Source organism: Suncus etruscus, chromosome 18 (genome assembly GCF_024139225.1).
Source record: "Suncus etruscus isolate mSunEtr1 chromosome 18, mSunEtr1.pri.cur, whole genome shotgun sequence".
Classification (NCBI taxonomy): Eukaryota; Metazoa; Chordata; class Mammalia; order Eulipotyphla; family Soricidae; genus Suncus; species Suncus etruscus.
In genome coordinates this window covers 13,615,198-13,636,936 of record NC_064865.1, presented here as the reverse complement: position 1 = coordinate 13,636,936, position 21,739 = coordinate 13,615,198, and the positions used below count along the sequence as shown (strand labels likewise).

At 34.3% G+C, this 21,739-nt stretch overlaps 1 protein-coding gene across 1 annotated transcript; it reads right to left on the bottom strand.

Moving 5' to 3' along the window:
* Nucleotides 1-3,418: 3,418 nt before the first annotated feature.
* LOC125996285 (cysteine-rich secretory protein 3-like) lies at nt 3,419-20,655 on the bottom strand. The gene is made up of 7 exons (XM_049765226.1): nt 20,635-20,655; nt 17,572-17,688; nt 15,131-15,218; nt 12,957-13,105; nt 12,050-12,144; nt 10,279-10,367; nt 3,419-3,489 (listed from the first exon to the last, which is right to left on the bottom strand). Exons 1-7 carry the CDS (start codon nt 20,653-20,655, stop codon nt 3,419-3,421), a joined length of 630 nt encoding a protein of 209 aa, XP_049621183.1.
* Between the last annotated feature and the right edge of the window lie 1,084 nt (nt 20,656-21,739).

The window sequence follows — 21,739 nt, the reverse complement described above, 5'->3', positions numbered from 1 at the left end:
GCAAACAAAAACAGAGTCTAATGATAGTGTTGAGTTATATCAGACAAACATGTGAAATGAAGATGGTGAGGCAGCTGAATAACAGATTAGATGAACTCCTGTTTTTACGTAACTCAGTGGTTTGACTCTGCCATAATCTTCTTGTCCTACAGCGTGAAAATGTTCAAGAGTATATGACTTTCCACCAAGCATAACAGTGATGACATAGCTGACGAAAACAGTTGGAATATATTCAGAAGGAAATACATTTCTCATATAGGCTAAAAGGAGACATGCTTTTCTAATGACACCATCACTCACAATGCACCTAACTATCTGTTTTGCTGAAACAGTTTTGTATCCACTTTATTTCCAGTTAAATATTACTTCATATTGGCATCACAATGGTGTATCCTTGAACAGATAAGTCTAGTTTTTAATTAGATGTTGTTTCTATACTTCTGAATGTAATGCTTTTATATCAATGATTTTTAATCCTTTAAACCTGTGAACTGGTAAAAGTAGAAAAATTATTTAGTGAACTTCTGTTGGAAATGCTTAAGTGTAAAAAGAATTTTTATATACCATTATCTAATTCGTGTCTTCAGATTTTACATACATTTTTTTAAATTTAAAGGGTTGGAAAATAATTATGAGTTATTCCTCTGTATGAGACTATTCAGTTTTCAAAACTCCAGTGAAAGTATTTTCATTATAGTATCATGGTTTTCATGTCACAAATATATTAAGGGGTAACTTTACTTTTACTCTACTACCACACAATTTTAACTACTTGTATTTTGTAATATTATTATTTTTGTTTATTTGAGCCACATCTGGCAATGTTCTGGAACTTCTCTGCACGCAGAGCTCACTTCTGGCAAACTCAGGGTACCATATGGAAGCCAGACACCCAACCCAGGTTAGCTGTGTGCAAGGCAAATGACCTAACTGGTTTGGGATCACTCCAGTCCCATTTACTTTTTTTTATCCATAACTAAGATGTCATTAGTTTTTCTTTTTATGCTCCTTGGAATTGCATTGCTGATTTTCTTTCTCCTATAGCATAAGAACAACAGCACTTTTGTTTTCATTTCTTAAATTGACAACAAGGTGACTAGAGGAGAAATGGTGACATTGGGTTTTACTTTTTGTGGAGAGTGACACACTCAGCAGCTATTAGGGGTTACTCCTTGGTTTGCATTTAGAAATTTCCTCTGGCAGGCTCAATAGACTACATGGGATGCTGAGGATCAAGTCTAGGTAGGACAAGCAAGGGAAACACCCTACATTCTGTGCTATCGCTTAGGCTATAGATTTTCTAATTTTCCATTGTATATGGAAGCTGTAGTGTACACAATAAAGCTTAAAAATGAATAATGTAAAATAAAAAATTCAATGCAATAGGGAACACAATAAAGAATTAAAATAACATTTGTCATCCAGGTTTTTAATCATAGCACTGCATTATCCCTGTCATAGACAAAATTGGAGGCTCTCTGTGAGCATTATTGGACATAAGTACAAAATAAAACACAAACAAAATAACATTTGCATGTAGTTACTTAAAAACTATATATTTTATAATATACACAATATATATATACCATGGGTGGTGGTGAATTACCACTCCAATGATGAAGTAAAGTGAACTCCTGTGTGGAGGGTGTGATACTAGAATATTTCAATTATAAAATCTTACTGCCAACAGTTTTTAAATCATTCTGCCTATAATAAAATTAAAAATATATGTGGGGCCAGAGCGGGGGCTCACTGGAAGGGCATTTGCCTTGTATGCAGCTGACCGAGGATAGGCCACCATTCTATCCCACGGTGTCCCACATGGTCCCCCAAACCAGGAGCAATTTTGAACACATAGCCATGAGTAATCCCAAAAACAAAACAAAAAATTACAGCACAACAATAATATGAAAACTCTACAAAGTAAATCAATCAAGAATTTAAATAGATATGCTAGTTTAAATAGATAGACATAAGTGACAAAGTATTTTGAGATTTTTATCTAAACATGCTATTTGCAAATCAAAAACCTGCTATAATGTTAACTCAAATAATGATTTTGACTACAAGCAACACTAGTTTGAGACCTCTCTATTTAAAATTGAATGCATAGTAATATTAAATAGCTATGATTAAATAGCTAGGGTCATTGATAACTTCCTTTATATGTCAGCTCATATTTTCTTGTTCTATCTATATGTTCCCTTCTGTTATTCTTGCACTCACTTTATAAGAAAGGACCTATTAATATCCAGATGAGGAAATTGAATCATAGTATTTACTTTAAAATTAAAATGTAATGTGTATATATAGTCTGTGACAAATCATCTCCTGACACCTTGACAATGAGTGTATTCACCTAAAAGAATGCCTTTATATATGCAATTCATTGATTAAAAGTAAGTGAAATTTGAGGGTTTATTTCAATATACTATCATCTAAATTATCTAATGAATCTTTAGAATGATTTCTTGATAAAAGCTAAATTAGAATTAAAATATTTTCATTGGCATCCCAGGTAGGCGACAATTGTGTGTATACTGTCATCTTTTTTGGTTGTTCCTAGAATTATTTGTCAAGGTAATGTAAAACTTCCACGAACTGAATTCTTTGTTTTTTTTTTCTTTTTTATGTAATTTTTATTGTGACCAATGAGAATTACAAGTCTTTCACATTATATTTAAGGTTCTTAGAGACAGTGAATCAGGGCCATTTCCACCACCAGTGTTGTCCTTCCACCACCCCTCTTCCAAGAATGCACCTTTTATCTTCCTATTTGCCCCATAGACTGCCAGTGTAGCAGGTCCCCTTTGTGAATAATTTGTTGTAGGTTTGAGGTCTTAATTCTGTTTTGTGTTGACTTTGATTTGGTGTACAGGTATGATCATTTTTTTATTTTCACTCCAATTTCATGAGACTGTTTGCTCCTTCTATCATCCACTCCACCACCCTCAATTTATGATGCAGAACCAAATAATTCTACTTCTGTGGTTCTGTTGGGAAAAAAACAACCAGAAAATGCAAAAACAACAATAAGAAGAAAGAAAAAGAGAAAGAAAAGGAAAGTAAAAAACAGGGGTTGAGCTAGTGTGGCAAGGTTTTTGTTTGTTCATTTTTTTTTTTTTTGATTTTTTTTGGTTTTTGTTGCCCTTTTTTTTTTTTTTTTTTTGGCGTACACACAGTACGTATTGGGAATATTAGAAAGGGAAATACCTTGGTCTAAGAGAGTCAGGATTTCTCCACTCCTGAAACATACTGTTCTGGTAACATCTACATCTCCACACATGCACAATGCTGAACCCTAAGATCTTTTTATGGTACCAGAAATTGTTCTACTCACTTGTGACTGACTCAGTCCTCTGTCATTAGAGATCTTGGTATTTGCACAGATTATAGGTAGAGGTCTAGAATAGAGTCTTTATTGTTGCGGGCCAATTCTGTTGCAGACGCCAGCACCTCCAAACAGATTCTTCGTGGAGTTCAGGAAACCTTCACGGGGAGAGAGTGGGTACACGAAATGGCGAAAAGACGGAATAATATTGTAGAAATGAATGAGACCACACAAAATGCATGGGGACTTGCGTCTAGAAAGACGAAGACAAATTTATTTTTTGAGCTGGGCTGCTTTTAAGGTTTGAGGTTTGGAATGCAGGGTGCAAATTCTTGACATCAAAGAAAATGGGAAACAGAATGAAAGACCCTGGCTAAAATTAACATATTAAAGAACCCATACTGAAGGTGAAAAAGCAGTTTCTATTATGGGTTTGCTTTTGTTTTGGGTAAGCAGGGAAACCAGGTAATTTTCAGGGAAATGGGAAGAGAGAGAAATATTTTAGAGTTTTGGGGGAAAACTGAAAATTGCTTTGTTTTGAGTAAGCAGGGGAAAACTGAAAATTGCTTCACTCATGAGCTGAGTGTTTGGAAAAACCTGATCTTGGCGACAAAGTAGCAAAGATCACAGGGAGCTGTTTAGTGGGAGACTTTTGGCGGGATTTGTACTGTCCTTCTTTGTTAGGAAGAATTACTAAGGCCTGATTTTTAGTAATGGTTAAAAATAAAGAGAGAGAGGGCCCGGAGAGATAGCACAGTGGTGTTTGCCTTGCAAGCAGCCGATCCAGGACCAAAGGTGGTTGGTTCGAATCCCGGTGTCCCATATGGTCCCCCGTGCCTGCCAGGAGCGATTTCTGAGCAGACAGCCAGGAGTAACCCCTGAGCACTGCCGGGTGTGACCCAAAAACCCAAAAAAAAAAAATAAATAAAGAGAGAGATAGTTGCAGCCACTTTAGAATTATGGCCAAACAATCCACGCAAAGGGTCAACTGATTTTGACTGCTCTAAGCGGGCCTTTTTGGCAAATAATTCTTTTTCAAGAGTGCAGCACTTTTAATGTGTGCCCTTCCTGAGTGGGGCACAACACTTTTTGGTACTAGAAGTTCTGCTCTGTCAGTGTTATTGTAGTCAGTTTTCTATAATTAGTGATCTTGGTTTTTGCACAGATCCTAGAATGAAGCCTGGCATAGTCTTTCTTATGGTTCCAGAATTTCTGTTCAGTCACTTTTCTCCTTTTCTCATAGACCTCTGGAAATAGAGATCTTAGTATTTTTTTTTTTTTTTACAAATCCTAGGCCGCAGAATAGACTAAGATCTTACTTATGGGTCCCAGAAAGATTTCTGCTCAGTCGTGGTTGTCAAATTCAGTCTTCTGTAATTAGTGATCTTGGTTTTTGTACAGATAAAAGGATGAAGTGTCTTCTGATTTCATTTACAATTAGGTGATGAGGTAGAGCAATCTCCTCTTAGATCAAGTTTTTGCTGTTTCCTTGTTGTCAGGATGTCATATTGACCTGATGCAAGATGGTGTCAGTGGGTATTAGGAATTACCCAAGGGGAGTTTGATTCCTGGTGCTGTTGCAGGGATCTGTGCTGGTTTTATGGTTGGGAGTCGAGGTTAGGGGTTGGACGGTAGCTATCCTTTCACATGGAGTCCAAGTGGAATCCACATAAATTCTTTCTTCTTAAAAGAAAAAAAAATGGGGGCCAGAGCAGTGGTACAAGCGTTAAGGAGTCTGCCTCATGCACACTAGCTTAGGACAAACCATGATTCGATAGCCCAGCATCCCATATGGTTCCCCAAGCCAAGAGCAATTTCTGAGTGCATAGCCAGGAGAACCCCTTAACATCACCGGGTGCGGCCAAAAAAACAAAAACAAAAAAGAAAAGAAAATAAAAATGTATCACAGCTTCAACTGATTGGTCAAATAGTTATTATATGCTATAATATCTCACATTATAGAATACCCCATTTGTGTAATTATAACTTTTCTGACTATATCACCAAAGTAACTAGAAGTTGATCAAACTGCTTATAGTGGATAACTCACAGCTAACTACTTGTAGTGGCTACATTGGCTAGGCCTCTTTCGCAACAGATCTTTCCTGAATGTAGCTCTAGTACCTGGTTTCTATAAAATGACTTTTGAGCAAAATTTTGTGTTTGTTTTTTTTTTGCAAAATTTTGTTTTTATAAATATTTATTTAAGCACCATGATTACAAATATGTTTGTAGTTATGTTTCAGTTATTACAAAGAACACCCTCCCTTTACTAATGCAACATTCCCACCACCAATTCCCCCCCCCCCCACCTCCCACAACCTGCCTGTATTTGAGACAGGCATTCTACTTTTCTCAATCATTAACATTGCCGTGTTAGTGTAGTTATTTCTCTAATGGCACTCACCACTCTTTGTGAGTGCCCTCATCTCTATTGTCTCTGGATGTTATTATAATAATGTCTTTCATTTTTCTCAATCCCGCAGGTTAGTAGACTCTTCTGTGTCTATCTCCCTCCCTCTGAATTATTTCACTCAGCATAGTAGTTCCCATATCCATCCATATATAGGAAACTTTCATGACTTCATTTTTTTCTGACAGCTACATAGTATTTCATTGTACATACGTACCAGTTTTTCTTTAGCCACTCATCTGTTGTGGGGTATCTGAGTTGTTTCCAGATTCTGGCTACTAAAAATAGCACTGCAATGAATAGAGGTGTGCAGAAGGCATTTTTGTATTGTGTTTTGTGGTCCAAGGATATGTTCCTGGGAGTGGTATAGATGGGTCATATGGGAGTTCAATTTCCTAGCTTTTTGAGGAATCTCCATATTGTTTTCCATAAAAGCTGAACAGATGGTATTCCCACCAGCAATTTATGATAGTTCCTTTCTCTCCACATTTTAGCCAGTACTGATTGTTCTTATTCTTTGTGGTATTTGCCAGTTTTTATGGCCTGAGATGGTACCACATTTTTTTTAGTTGTATGTCCCTGATGATTAGTGATATGGAGAATTTTATCATGTGAATTTGGCCATTTGTATTTCTTCTTTGTGGAATTGTTTGTGTATTTCTTCTCCACATTTTTATGGGGTTAGAATATTTTTCTTGTTAAGTTCTGTCACTACCTGTACATCTTAGATATTAGCTCCCTATCAATGGTATTGGGTGAATTGTTTCTTCATCTGTAGTTGGCCTTTGTATCCAAGACACTATTCACTTTGAGGAGCAGACGCTTATCAGCTCAATACATTATTTCTTTTTATATGGTCATATATATTTATTTTAAATATAGACTATCACAGAAATTGAACTCATTTGTTTAAAAATGTCTTAGTTTTAGAATTAGCTATATAATTCTATATTATATAATCTGATGCTATATAATTCTCCTAATTTGTAATATCTAAGTGTATGTGATTTAATTTTCTATAGTATACTCACGGTGTTTTTTTTTAGCTTTATCTTAAAGTAATGCTAAGCTGAACTGGAAAATTCTCTCTTTTTTAAATAAAATGTCCAAAAATTGTGCAAGATGCACAACATATTATCTTTACAATATCTAGCCCTAATCAATGCAATTTGTCTTACTCTCTTTTTCTTGTAAAATGTCTACATTTTTGCTTCCATATGTTGTCTTACCATATTTCTCATTCTTCAATATAATCTCAAATGTTGAAAATAAAAGCATAAAAATAATACCTCAATTTTCCCTGAATTACTGTTTAGAATGAGAAAATCTTCCTGCTATAACTCCTTTATAAAAACTCTTTTTATTTTGCTTATTATGTCTAAGCCATTCTAGGATTTTTACATTTTCTGTAATAGTATTCCTTCAACAACAACTTCAAACTCACTATTTTCCTTCTCAACATTTTTTTCAATCAAATTACCTCTTTTTTCTCACTTCTATTGTATTATTGATCCAATTTTATCAAGTTAGAGGGAATTTACATAACTATACTATTTAAACACCCATCAGTGTTCTTGAAACTTATCCATTTAATATTTGTCACATATATTTCTGAAGTATGTTAAGTATTTACAATATGTTGCTTTATGTTATGGTCCCATTAAAGTCATTAAAATGTACTTGCTCTGAAATCTGAATCTTTGTCTCTATTTCAAATTGTTCAGTTAAATATCTGACATAATTTTTTTAGTAAATACTTGTTGAATGCATGAATAAATCATTGAGCTTTGTGATGTCCCTGGCTAACTTTAGAGTCAGGCTGCATTAGAGAACTTTGAGTTCTCTTGAGGAAAGAGGGTGACACAAAATGCGAAATATGAAGAAATAAGAGACCACAATATATCTATGTGGAAGAATAATATCATAAGTTTAATGTCAAGAAAAGGGGAAGTATAATGCCAGTCACAGGTATAAAGAAGAATGGTCACATATTTTTTTCTTTGCAAAGTACAACCTATCTCTTGTTAACAGAAACTTTTCAGTGTGCACTGATTTATTTTCAAAACAATTCACATGGCTCTATGTGGTTTACACACCTATGAATAGATTCATTACATTTAGGAGTCCAGAGGATAAAAGGAAGGTAAGTTTTAACATCTCAACATAGTTCCACTATGGCCAGTCCCTAGGTGTTATACTGATGTAAATGAAAGGATTAGTTAGAAGCTAAATTTCTTCATCAAATTTTCTTTTCCTGAGGGAACAAGTTTTTAAATCTAGGGGCTTGTAACAATTACTAATTCCCTAGGTCTAGTTTATGGAAATGGCAATAAAATGATAAATTTATATGAAGGGATGCAGAATATATATCTAGTAAAGAGTAATAGCCAGCTTTTTTTCTGGCCAAACCTTTCTGGAGTGTAAATTAGTTAGCAAGTATTTAAAATATCTAGGGGAAGTTCTTTTTGAACTGCACTGAACCTGACCTCATCAGTGACTTTTAAGTCTTGGAATCTGACATCACCAGTGTCATTTACAATAAATTATAGATAAGCCATGTGAATTCTTATTTTAGAAGCTATTAGTTATGGGGCCAAGAAATAGTAAAGCAGTAGGGCATTTGCCTTGCAAGAAGTCTACTTGGGACGAACCTGTTTTTGATTCGCGGCATCCCATATGGTCCCCTTCCCCGCCAAGAGTGATGTCTAAGTGCATATCCAAGAGGAACCCCTGAGTACATTGGAGTGTGGCCCAATAACAAAAACAAAACAAAAAAGAAGGTATCAGTTATAAAGTTAGTAATGATTGATAATGTCCAGCAAACATATAATTGATATATTTGGCTATTTTAGTATTTTCTCCAGGAATTATGATTCTTAATATCAATGTATGGTTCTGATGGCATTAGTCATTAAATTCAACTTTCATAATCACCAACTTGATGAAACTTATTAAACTTTAATCACCAATTTTACAATAAAATCGAAAACTATTAATCATGCATTATGTTTATTTTTAGCATTTTATTTTTTTTGTTTGTTTTGTTTTTTTGGGCCACACCCGTTTGATGCACAGGGGTTACTCCTGACTAAGGGCTCAGAAATTGCCCCTGGCTTGGGGGGACCATATGGGATGCTGGGGGATTGAACCGTGGTCCTTCCTTGGCTAGTGCTTGCAAGGCAGATACCTTACCTCTAGCGCCACCTCACCAGCCCCTATTTTTAGCATTTTACTAAATGATTTCTACAGATTACTAAGAGAGTCCAGATAAATATGTATTACTGTTTGGGATCAAATATGTAGCTAGCATACTACTAATTTTCATGATAGTAAATATCAAATATAAGCAGATGATATATCTCTGTCCAATCAGTGTTGGGAATTTAAAAAATCTTGTTTTTACACTTGCACTGAGCCTTGCAGCCATTCATGGTGAGCTCATGTTCACAGCCCACCTTCTTCACCAGACTTGCACAGTTTTCATATTTATTTTGTAGAATGCAACTGTTAGCTTAGATTTAAAAGAGAGAGAAATGAATCAATTATTCGAATTACCATTCAGAGCAATAATACAAACATAAAGGGTGAATGATTAGGAAGGAACTGAACAATCAAATTGATATCATTACACTCAAGATCATGACCATTTCTCAGAACATTGATTATTACTAAATTTATCACTTTAATTTATCACTCTTAGATAAGGAGAATGAAATTTAAGCGAGTCTTTCTAGAATGCAGTATCCAAAATGACAATCATTAGCCACGTGGTTGCTTATTTTAAGCATATTTAAATTAAATAAAATTAAAAATTCAGGTACAAAATGGATCTGTTATGTTTCAAGTGCTCAAGCTAATGTGTCTAGGTGATACTATTTTCAGAGCACTATAAATACTGAACATTTCATTATTGAAAATTATGTTATGTCAGAAACTCTTTTCAGACTCTATTGATATTAGTTTTACAGAAATTAGTAGACGATATTAATGAAAAAATTAAAACATAAGGAAGGTTCAATATAACTATTTTTAGTTGAATATCTAGCATCACATATAAACCCAAGAAATTTCAAATTAAATTTATCATTATGAGTTGTTGTTAGGTGACTAATATTGTTCATAGGTCAGGGATACAGGGCTACATGTTGTATGTGCAAGGACCTAGAATTGATCTTTGGAACAATATGATCTTTAGCAATACTACTTGCTAAGGGATGATAACTAGTAGTGATTGAGGGATTCTCCCCATTATTTTTTATTCTGATCTGGACTCTCATGGTGATTCTTGGGAGATCAAGAAGTACTTGGACATAAACCAAGATTTCACATATGCAAATCATAATCTCAGACCTTTGACTATTTCTCTGTCCTTAAATGTGTTCTTCATTACAAATTATACCTAGACTCTATGAGCTCATATAAGGATGCAATAAGAATTTTTACTTAAGTTGGCTACATTCATAAGATTTTTAAAATTCTTATAAAATTATCATTTTATTTTATTATACTAATAATTAAATGAATTCAAACTTACTGCATAGTCCATTGTCACAGTCATTAGGGCAGGCAGCACACCGTGTTCCACTGATGTAAGGCACATGCTGCTTTCTCTGAAGATTACCACTGTAATTTTTAAAAAAATTAAAACTTTTTTTTGGTACAGCAGAGAGTGTCATTGCTTTGCATGTCATTGAGCCAGTTTACTCCCTAGCATCCCATATGATACCCCAAACCTTCCAGGAATGTTCCCTGAGCAGAGACAGGATTAATTCCCGAGAATTGCTGAATGTGGCCCCCCCCAAAAAAGAAAAAAATAACATTTATATGACTCTAGACAAACATTATAAATGTATATTAAATATGTTCATAGATTTTTTTCATATATGTATGTATAATTAAAATATATTATATAAAGTATGGTACTATTTTGTGTTATAAATTAAGATGTTCATAAATGATTTCTTTTTTAATTAATATCTTTATTTAAAACCTTGATTATAAATATAAATGTATTTGGGTTTCAGTCATGTAACGAACACCCCCCTTCACAGGTGCAACATTCCCATCACCAATGTCCCAAATCTCCCTCCTCCCCACCCAAGCACCACCTGTATTCTAAACAGGCTTTCCACTTCCTTATTCATGAATGATTTCTTGAGAAATTTTATGTGGGTGCATATGTGAACAAGTATTCAAAGCACACATGATGAATTATGAGGGGATTTAATATTAACTATTAAATTCCCTATAATTTACATAGTAAATTATCAGAATATTACCCATTCTTAACATTTTGAAGTTATCAAGGATATTTTAATAAAACTTTGGAATATGAGATTTAATGATTTCTTAATGATGCTATAACGGAAATAACAGAAATAATGATATGAAGGCATTTAAAGATAATTAGTAGAAACATTTAAGAAAAATATTAAAGACATTGAAATAATTCTCTCTGCCTCATGATTTTGAAGCTCACCACAAAGAGTGGTGAGTGCAGTTAGAGAAATAACTTCTCTGAGAACTATCATAACAATGTCAGTGAGTGAGAGATGTAGAGGACCTGTCTTGAATGCAGGTGGGGAGTGCAGAAGGGAAGAGATGGGGGCATTGATGCAAGGATGAAAGGGGGTGTTCTTGTTATGACTGAAACCCAACTACAATTATGTTGGTAATCAAGATGTTTAAATAAAAAATATTGAATTAAAAATAAAGTAAAAAGATCTACAATATCATGTGAATGTTTTTCTTTGCTAAGTCTTTTTTACACATAAAATAACCATAAAACTTTTGGTTTTCAGTGTAGGATTACAGAAGTTCAACTATCAATTACAAATCTAGAAAATGCATCACATTTACCCAAGGGGTAACCTTGAGTCTTGAGAAAGGCAATTTACATGGAATGTAAATAATTTTAGACTTGAGGTAAAGGAAGACAATTTCAGATTAATATATTTGGAATTAAGATTTTTTTTAAATTTTCAGTAGTTGGTTGTGTCAATTCTGGAAAGATTCCCCAAAATTTTCATTATTTATAAACGATTAAAAATGCTTGGTGGGTCCTCCATGTGTTGTTTATACTTCTTCCTGACTGTGATCTGGGATTATTCCTTGAAGTGACTAAGATACTTCTTGTAAAGGCAGGGATCAAACCCTGGCTACTACACAGAAAGCAAGTTTTCTATCCTTTGTACTATCTTCCAGTTCATAAATATTATTTTTATCAGTTTTTTCTATTACAATAATGAAAAATAAAATAAATTGCTAATGATATAATGAAAGAAAACTGTCAAGTGTATACTTACGCAGGACAGTAATGGCAAACATAGTAATATTTTAGTTGTTCATTTGGACAATAGGCAAATGCGCATCCAACACGTGCAGAAGAATACCAAACAATCTTCATATCCATAAGAGGAGAGAAATGAATCCATTAGCAATTAGAAAATATTAAACAGAATGAAATATCAAATTGAAAAATAACACTAATATATTTTGTTTATATCCATGATGCATTTAGTGTGATTACTGAATAAGTTGCTATTTAAAATAGTATTAACTATAATAACACAATAAGTTTATAGTGATAGACTGGTAATAAATGATATTTTTTAAAAAGCAAAAGTCTTAAAATACTTCATTGTATGAAGGTCTTTCACTACTTTATCTATGTAGCTTTTTCAAAAAGTAAAGGATTTTCTTGCAAGACATGGTAGGACTTTGAGAATGAAAAGTCAAAACTGACATGTGTGATAAAAAGCCAAAATAATTTTTTACCCATTTGGTCATTCCTCTCCCATGTTCAACATTGAAAACTGTTAAAATTTGGTCAGACTTTTTAAACAGAGTACTTATAAAAGACATAAATTGAGGGGGGAAATGGATGGCATCAAGCCCAGACAATCGTATAAATATTTAGTGGAAATAAAACATGATCAGACTTGAACACCAACCCAAAGTCAACAACAGAATCGATACTCAATCTACAAGCTGTACAAGTGGGGAATCAGTTACATTAGCATTCTGGAGGTAAGAGAGGGAGATATGAGATGTCTGCTGGGAACAAAGGTGGTGGGAGGACAACACTGGTGGTGGGATTGCCCCTCATTTATTGTCACTATGTATCTTAAATATTACTGTGAAAGATTTGTAATTCACTTTGACCACAATCAAAAAAAATTTTTAAAAGGACAGTTAAAAATGTTTCCTTACCTGTGTGTAATGTCCAATCATTGCACCAGGAGTCCTTGGTCCTACTCCATGCTTGAAATCCTTCTTCTCATTATTCCAACTATTGATTACTGTTGTCCATGTAACTGCATTACTTGATTTAAAGAGATTCTCACCACAACTACTTGTACCTGAGGGGAAAATATCATTAATGAGGAAAATTATAGAACAACTGGGAATTTTGATATATAGGTAAATGAGTCTGAATCTCTAGTTCTATCTCTATAAACTTAATACCTATATGTCATCATCTCTTTCCCTTAACCACATCTTTTTCTAATATTTAAACAACTTTTGAATAAATAATTTGCATTATGTATGCTCAGGCATACATTATTATAAATCAATATCTATATCTATACTGTATTAGTTTATACTATGGTTATTGTCCATTAAATGATTTCCTTATTAGCTATAAACCAAGTATCAGTCAGATGAGCCAAATACATTGTCAATGGTCTCAAGACAAAAAAACCTTAAAATTCAGTTATCAAGTAGAAAAATATTTTTCTTTATTATCAACTGATCATTTATTATAACTAAAAGACTTTACTGACACAGTTAATCCTTTCTTCACAAAATATAACTATTTTTCTCAGTTTTTGATTATAAACTTGCCAATAGCAGAAGTCAGGTTGTATTACTTACATTTTTGTTACTGCTATCATGATATATGTTTTACTTATGAACCAGAATAAATATATATAAGTGTAATTTTGCATGGACTTTGAAAAACTCACTGTATGTAATAATTGAAACTTATCGCTGAGAATAAAACCAATGACTAAGAATAATAAATTTTGATAAGAATTTTTGAATGTCCTCTTATCAGTAACATCTAAACACATGGGTCAACTTCTCTTGGATAAATTAGGGAATGCATGAAAAACAGAAGCAAAAGATATGAACTGCAAAATAATGGAAATAAGGGTGAATGAACACAAATAGAATTGAAAGACACAAATGAAAGAATTGGGTGACAGAAAGAAATTTTTCAAAATAGTTTTCTAGATTTATAATTTATATTTAGATTTTGGAAAGATGAACATTTGTACATTGCTACCTGAGTGTACCAGTACATTCCTCAAATACCTTATGGTTTTTAGAGCCCAACTGTGTGTATTCATAGAACCTCTTGAGCAGTGCCTGAAATACCTGGTGTTCTCAGTACTGCTGGCAAGAATAGTGCATCAATTGTCATCTCTAGAACTGATTCTAATAATTCAGGACGTGATATTCCATCTCATTCTATTGTTGTTCCTTGGTAGAACTCATGTTATTGATAAAAGGATGATGTTGGATATTTGAAATTAAAATAAGAAAGTTTGACAAAAATTCAACAAACTTTGTAACAACTGAAACATTTTCTTTTTTTTTTTTTTTGGTTTTTGGGCCACACCCGTTTGACGCTCAGGGGTTACTCCTGGCTATGTGCTCAGAAGTTGCCCCTGGCTTGGGGGGACCATATGGGACGCCGGGGGATCGAACCGCGGTCCTTCCTTGGCTAGCGCTTGCAAGGCAGACACCTTACCTCCAGCGCCATCTACCCGGCCCCTAACTGAAACATTTTCAAACTAGCTATCAAACACAAATAGTTTTCAAAAACAAATAAGGTACACAATATAAATAGGCAAACAGATTAAAATTCATAATTATACAGTTCACAAGCTGATGTCATTACTGATTATTTTTACTCCTGAAATCCAATTTTGTACTCTTTCCAATAGAGGAAGAAATGTGGGAACAATAGTAGAGAGGATGAGAATCTTGTCTTCACTTGGCTGAATTGACTTAGGTCATTCATTATGGTCCACTGAATATGACAGGATTGATACCTGAGTGCTGAGCCATGGGTAAGACATGGACATTGCTGGTGTAGGACAGGAGAAAGAGAGAGATAGAGAATGAGAAGAGGAGAATGAGAAGAGAAGAGAGACAATACATGACCTACTTGGCTCATGAGTCCCTTAGGAGGAAACACTGTGAGACTATTCTGTAAAAGGTGTTGCTGTGAGTCCTTTCTCACTCAAAGTTATTTTAACTTGAGAGAAACAGCAGAGAAATAAATATTTATGAATCATGGTTGTTTAAGTAACAAAATTTTTCTCTGATATTCATTATTCATCTAAACAACATATATGTATTAATTAACATACTGGTTCTTCGAAGTTCACGTGGACTGTGTTTCCAGATGCATTTATTTGCCCAATTTTGGGCTGTTTTCATTGCTTCATGATCCCATGACTGAAAGAAATAAGTAAAAAATGATATCAATTTAGTGGATCATACACAGAATAGAATAAGCTTTATTGTGTGATCAGTAATGATTTATGTCTGAATATATAACAGTAAATGTATCTGCAAATTATTCTTATATTCATATCATAAAATAATTTAAGCAATTGGAAAATATTAGTTAATGGGCTATTTATAACTGCACAATGTTTAAGAAGACTTTTAGTAATGTCAGTAATTATTGATAAATGATAAATGATAAATTATTGATAAATTATATTTCCTATTACTATAATTAGAAATATTTTATTCTCAATTTTCTTTTATTTTTACTGAATCTTCGTGAACAAGTGACCACTTTATTTCTGGATCCAGTAAACTATACATAAGATTAATACCATATAAATTTTTCTAAGCTGTGGTCTTCTTGATCTTAGATAAAGAGAGATGGTGATCAGAAAAACATATGCACTGATTGTTCAACGTTCAAAAATTTGGTTTTAATTCTATCCACACAACTTAAATAGTTCTGTGAGTGGAATTAGCTCTTAAATCATTATTTCATTTTAATTTTGACTTTTGGACAATACCCAGCGGCACTCAGGGGTAAACTTCTGGCTCTTCACTCAGAATTCGCTCTTGGCAACCTTGGGGGAACATTTAGAATGCAGGAGACTGAACCTAGGTTGTTCCTGGGTCAGCTGTATGCAAGGCAAATGCTCTACCACTATGTTATCACTCTGGCCCCTCTTTAACCATTATTAAGTGACATTAAGAATTCCACACTATCTTAAAAGAGCTGAGTTTTGAATATGGCTTTTCCAAGGTCATGGTCAATTATCTAAGATTGAGTTTAAAAACATATGTTTGATAAGGTTTGCAAGTGTAAGCCAGTTTGGAGGTACTTCATTTCTTTAAGAAGTTTTTCTTTGAGGCTGGAGAGATAGCATGGAGGTAAGGTGTTTGCCTTTCATGCAGAAGGACATCGGTTTGAATCCCAGAGTCACGTCACATATGATCTCCCATGCTTGACAGGAGCAATTTCTGAGCATGGAGCCAGGAATAACCCCTGAGCACTGCTGGGTGTGACGAAGAAGAAGGAGGAGGAGGAGGAGGAGGAGGAGGAGGAGGAGGAGGAGGAGGAGGAGGAGGAGGAGGAGGAGGAGGAGGAGGAGGAGGAGGAGGAGGAGGAGGAGGAGGAGGAGGAGGAGGAGGAGGAGGAGGAGAAGGAGAAGGAGAAAAGGAAGAAGAAGAAGAAGTAGAAGAAGGAGGATGAACAGAAAAAAATTCAATGAAATGTGAATAATGCTAATTAGTCAATTATACAAAATTAAGAAGAATATGCTTAATTAAAAAAAACAAGATCTTAAATTAGATTTATTGGACGTCTTCAGAACTATAGTTACCCTTAAGTTGTATTTTTTATTTTCTGGAAAGAAAAAAATTATCTAAAAATATGTGAGGTCCAGAGAGGTAGGGCTGACATGGAACAGACCTGGGATCTATCCCTGGCATTGCATATGCTCCGTGAGCCAGAAGCAATTTATTTTCTTTCTTTTTTTTTTTTTTTCATTTTTTAGACCACACCCGGTGACTCTCAGGCTTTACTCTTGGCTGTGCACTCAGAAAATGCTTCTGACTCAGGGGACCATATGGGATGCCAGGGATCAAACCCAGGTCCCTCCTGTGCACTGCATATAAGGCAAATGCCCTACCACTGTGTTATAGGACTTCCCCATAGGAGCCATTCCTGAGTGCAAGTCAGTAGTAATCCCTGAGCAACACTGGGTGTGGTCCAAACAAACAAATAATAAAAACTAAAATAAAACCAAAGAAATATGTGAAATTCTAAAATACAGCTACAAAAAATAAATTCTAACAGATTATTTTCATTTACTCTATAAATTTGATGGTTTATTTAACCATAATAAGGGGGACTCTAAAGTTATGTGGCCTGCACAGCTCTGATAGAAATATAGAGCAAAAAAGTTTTAGACAGAGTATTTCTGTGCAATGCCAATGGCCAGATACCCACTTTTACCCAGGTTGGCCCATACCACTATCCTAGCTACTCTAATACATGCTGGTCGATAGCATACTCCTTACATTACTGCCTCTTACCATCATTTTTCCCTAAATTTTGTACTTAAATACTATGGTTACAAAATTGCTCATGACTGAGTTTTAGTCAGACAATACTCACACACACCCTTCATCAATGTGTATTTTCCATCACCAATGTCCATAGTTTTCCTCCCAATTTACCTAATTTCTCTGGGGCAGTTATTTTACTTTTCTCTCTATATCCCTTGCTTTTCCTTTTTCACATTGTGGTTAAACTATTATTAATGAAACATCTTACCATTTTTACCATGTTGGTGGCAGGTGGAATGACTGTTCTTCTATATTCATTGTGGGAATTTACAATCTCCATTTGATTTTTACTTAAAGAAGTTGACAATGATTCAACAGATGGTTCCTAAAGATAAATAAAATAAAATATATTTAAACATTTCTGAAAACTATATATGTGACTAATTCATTAAAGGTCACAAGGCTCGCTTTTAAAAATAGTCTCTAGTCAATATTCAGTAGTCGTTATAGAGGAAACTGGTATAAAATTATAATTATAAAAAGTGACTATTTTATTTTATTTTGGGGGGTGTCTTTTTGGGGGACACACCAATTTGTAGCTCAGGGATTTCTCCTGGCTATGCTCTCAGAATTAGTCCTTGGCTTGGGGGTACCATATGGGATGCTGGGGGATCAAACCACAGTTCGTCCTAGGCTAGCACTTTCAAGGCAGATAAATTACCTCTAATGTCACCTCTCTAGCTCCAAAAATGGCTTTTTTTTTGGTTTTTGGGCCACACCAGGCGGTGCTCAGGGGTTACTCCTGGTGTCTGCTCAGAAATAGCTCCTGGTCAGCACGGGGGACCATATGGGACACGGGGATTCGAACCAACCACCTTTGGTCCTGGATTGGCTGCTTGCAAGGCAAACGCCGCTGTGCTATCTCTCCGGGCCCAAAAGAGGCTATTTTAAAGCTTGAAAGTGAGAAAGTAATTTGTGGTTGAAAAATTAAAAATTACTCTGAAACACAAATGCCAATTTCTTTGTTCAAGGAAACTATGGATTTGATTTTAAATGGCCACAAAATAGATAATAGGAATAGTAAAAATCACATGCAGAGGTTATTAAGATTAGAGTCATCCTAGAGTTGAAGATCTAACATGAAGTCTGTATTAGTAAAAGAATGGTTAGATCCATTCCAGATGCATTCCACACTGTAAAACATGATCATCCTGTGAATGGTTTTCATAAAGTTGCTCAAAAGACAATGTGGCGATATTACAATTTCCCCAAGGCAATTAGGATTCCAATTAATGACTTATTTTTGACATTTTTTGTTTGTTTGTTTTTGGGCCACACTTGTTGACTCTCAGGGGTTATTTCTGACTATGCTTTCAGAAATTACTGCTGGCTCGTGAACCATATGAGATGCTGGAGATCGAACCCAGGTAAGTCCTGGGCAGCTAAGTGCAAGGCAAACACACCACCACTGTACTATCACTCTGGGCTCTATTATTGACTTTTTTAAGTTAGTAAGTTAAACATAACTAATAACACATTAAATTACCTGATATATTTGGTTTATTTTTGTTGGCATGTGGAAAATGGTGAAGCAGTTGTAGGCCAGGGGATGTATGAATGATTTACCTAAGTACTATTTGATGGACTAAATATAGAAATGATGTGATTCTGTGGGAACAATATTCATACAATGGATATGGCACTTGTCTTGCAGTCCTTAGTATCATCTATGGTTCCCCAAACCAGACATATAATCCTTTAGCAGAACTTCAAGGAGTGATGTTGGGCTTAAGGCTGCATAAGCCTGAGAACTGCTGTGTTGACCTCAATAGGAGACAAATATTAATAGCTTACACTGCATAGGTAAAATGTCATAATTAATTGCCATATCTCATGGACATGGAAATCTAAAGTAAAGTTTTTGAACTACATAAAGCAAAGGAAGTATTAATATTTACTGAGATCAAGAAATACTTTGCCAAAAATGGCCTGGAATAGCTTGTAAAAAAATAGTGGTTTTTTAATATTTTATTTTTGGTTTGGGGTATGACATGATATATGTTGTTTTCTACATAATTTAAAGATCCAAAAAAGTAATCCACAGGATAAACAATCAGCACTCATTTAGCATATATATAGTGAAAATGCCAATTGATGCCTTCTTCTTAAAGTAATTAAAGAATATCATGATAAGGACCAGAGTATTATCAGCAATTGAAAACTGACATGAAGGGAATATGAAGAAAAAAGATGTGAAAAATAGCAAAGGAGGTGAATGAAGCTAAAAGTGGCCTTAGTGTCAGATTAAAAGTGGGTTATTCCATGATGACTGTATTTATTAGGCTAGCTTTGAGTCAAAATCCTCTGGCCTGAGGAACAACAAGCTAATTAGTGTGTCCAAATTTAAAGATGATATGGGATCAAATAGCAGTATCTAAAGAAGCTCACATTCAAAGTTTTTCTGATCAGGAGGTTCATCTTCATACCAATCATTGAGTAGAATGGTTATCTCAGTTTGGAGTTTAGCAACACTTAATCTCATATAATACATGCCAATAACATGTATAAAATTGCAAAATATTAAATATTTTACTAAATTTACTTAGTATATTTTATGCTATTTGCAATGTGTGAATAAAACTGAAAGGTATGCTGAGTGTAGTGAGCCCAGAAGGAAAGGGTAGAGAAAGCATAGGCAGTATGGGCATAAGAAAGGGTGAGAGACAATAGACTATGACACTGATTTACATAAGTGAGTTTACCAAAGTAGGTGATTGGGAGAGATCCTAACAATTATGAATAGAAGTGGACACTCTGTTGGACAGTGTAATATTGGAATGCTGTTTGCATAAAATTGTATCCTTAGCAGTATTATAAATGGCAGAGCTTCAAATAGAATTATCTTAAAAATAAAAAGTAAAATATAGGTATTTGAAGGCTATAGCTTGAAGTTTAGGAGCTCAGATTGGATACTTGGAAATCATGGTTCCCAAGTACTGTTGAGTGTATCTCCAACCCTCATTATTTAAATGAAAGTTTCTTGAGTGTCTAAATCTATATTTCTAAACCATTAAATCATCATATGTCATTTCAATTTTTGGTAGAGTTTACAAAAGAAAAATATATTATATTGATAGTTGTAATATATTTCATTTAACTATATTTAAAATATAGTTCATTAAGCAACAAGTGTTGAGAATCTATAAGATAGTTTATTCCTTTATTTGACTATGTTTTAAGCTTTTCTATACTATTGGACAAATCTCAATTAAAACTAAACAATTGAAGTGCTCAATATCATCATGTAACTAAAGGTTGCTATATTGCTTACCAGAGTCTCAGATCTAATCATGTTCAAAACTTTGAGTAGCTGATAAGAATCTTGTCAGATTACCTATTACAGATCTTAGTTACTTTAAAAAATATTCTGAGGGGCCGGAGAGATAGCATGGAGGTAAGGCGTTTGCCTTTCATGCAGAAGGTCATCGGTTCGAATCCCGGTGTCCCACATGGTCCCCCGTGCCTGCCAGGAGCAATTTCTGAGCATGGAGCCAGGAATAACCCCTGAGCACTGCCGGGTATGACCCAAAAAAAAATATTCTGAATAGCTTGCTACCCCACTAAGGATGCATAAATTATTTTGCATTTTTTAAATTGTATTTTATTCAAACACCTTGATTACAAACATGATTGTGGTTGGGTTTCTGTCATGTAAAGAACACCCCCCCCATCACCATTGCAGCATCATCACCGATGTCTCAATTCTTCCTCCTCTCCACCCCACCCCTGCCTGTACTCTACACAGGCTTTCTATTTTGTATTTTTTAACTTTACCATACCTGTCCATTTGCAGGAAAGAATAAAAATAACACAGCAGAATAACTCAGGAATACTGGGAATAATGCCATTTCTGAAAAAAATTGGTACAATAAATTGTATAGCAATTTTTAAATTAAAAATTAGTGGATATCAAAAAACAAAACAGTATAATAATCTTACTATATCTAAGTAGCAAAAAAAGTGGAGTTTATCACTTAGTGCCCTTTGAATGATAAATTAGTGCCAGAATCATGCCTCATATGGGAATAATAAATAATAATAGATATACTTTACTGAAACTCTTAAATTATCCCTATAAACATTGAAGATATACAATTAAATTACACCAGTGGTCCATTATCCTTCTTAGAACTTTCTTCAGGTCCTAGAAAAAGGCTCTTCATACTCAAGTATTTGTAGAAGCTTTTACTATTTGATGTCATTTTTACTCTTAGTGGGATAACAAAGCATTAGTCATCTTTGATTTTTCTAAGATCTCCTAATTCTTTATAAATATCTCTCCTTAAAAAATCCTTTACAGTTACTTAGTAATCCAAAAATAGACTCAAATTTAGGACAATTAATGCATGACAAAGGAACCATACACATAAAGAAGA

What these genes read in the sequence shown, in the direction of transcription:
- LOC125996285 (XM_049765226.1), bottom strand. Translation starts at nt 20,655, where the DNA reads ATGATTAGATCTGAGACTCTG. An exon ending in ACGTGAACTTCGAAGAACCA is followed by an intron (nt 13,106 to 15,130) that starts GTATGTTAATTA and finishes TTTTCCCCTCAG; the next exon opens with GTACAAGTAGTTGTGGTGAG. An exon ending in TGATTGGACATTACACACAG is followed by an intron (nt 12,145 to 12,956) that starts GTAAGGAAACAT and finishes ATGGATATGAAG; the next exon opens with ATTGTTTGGTATTCTTCTGC.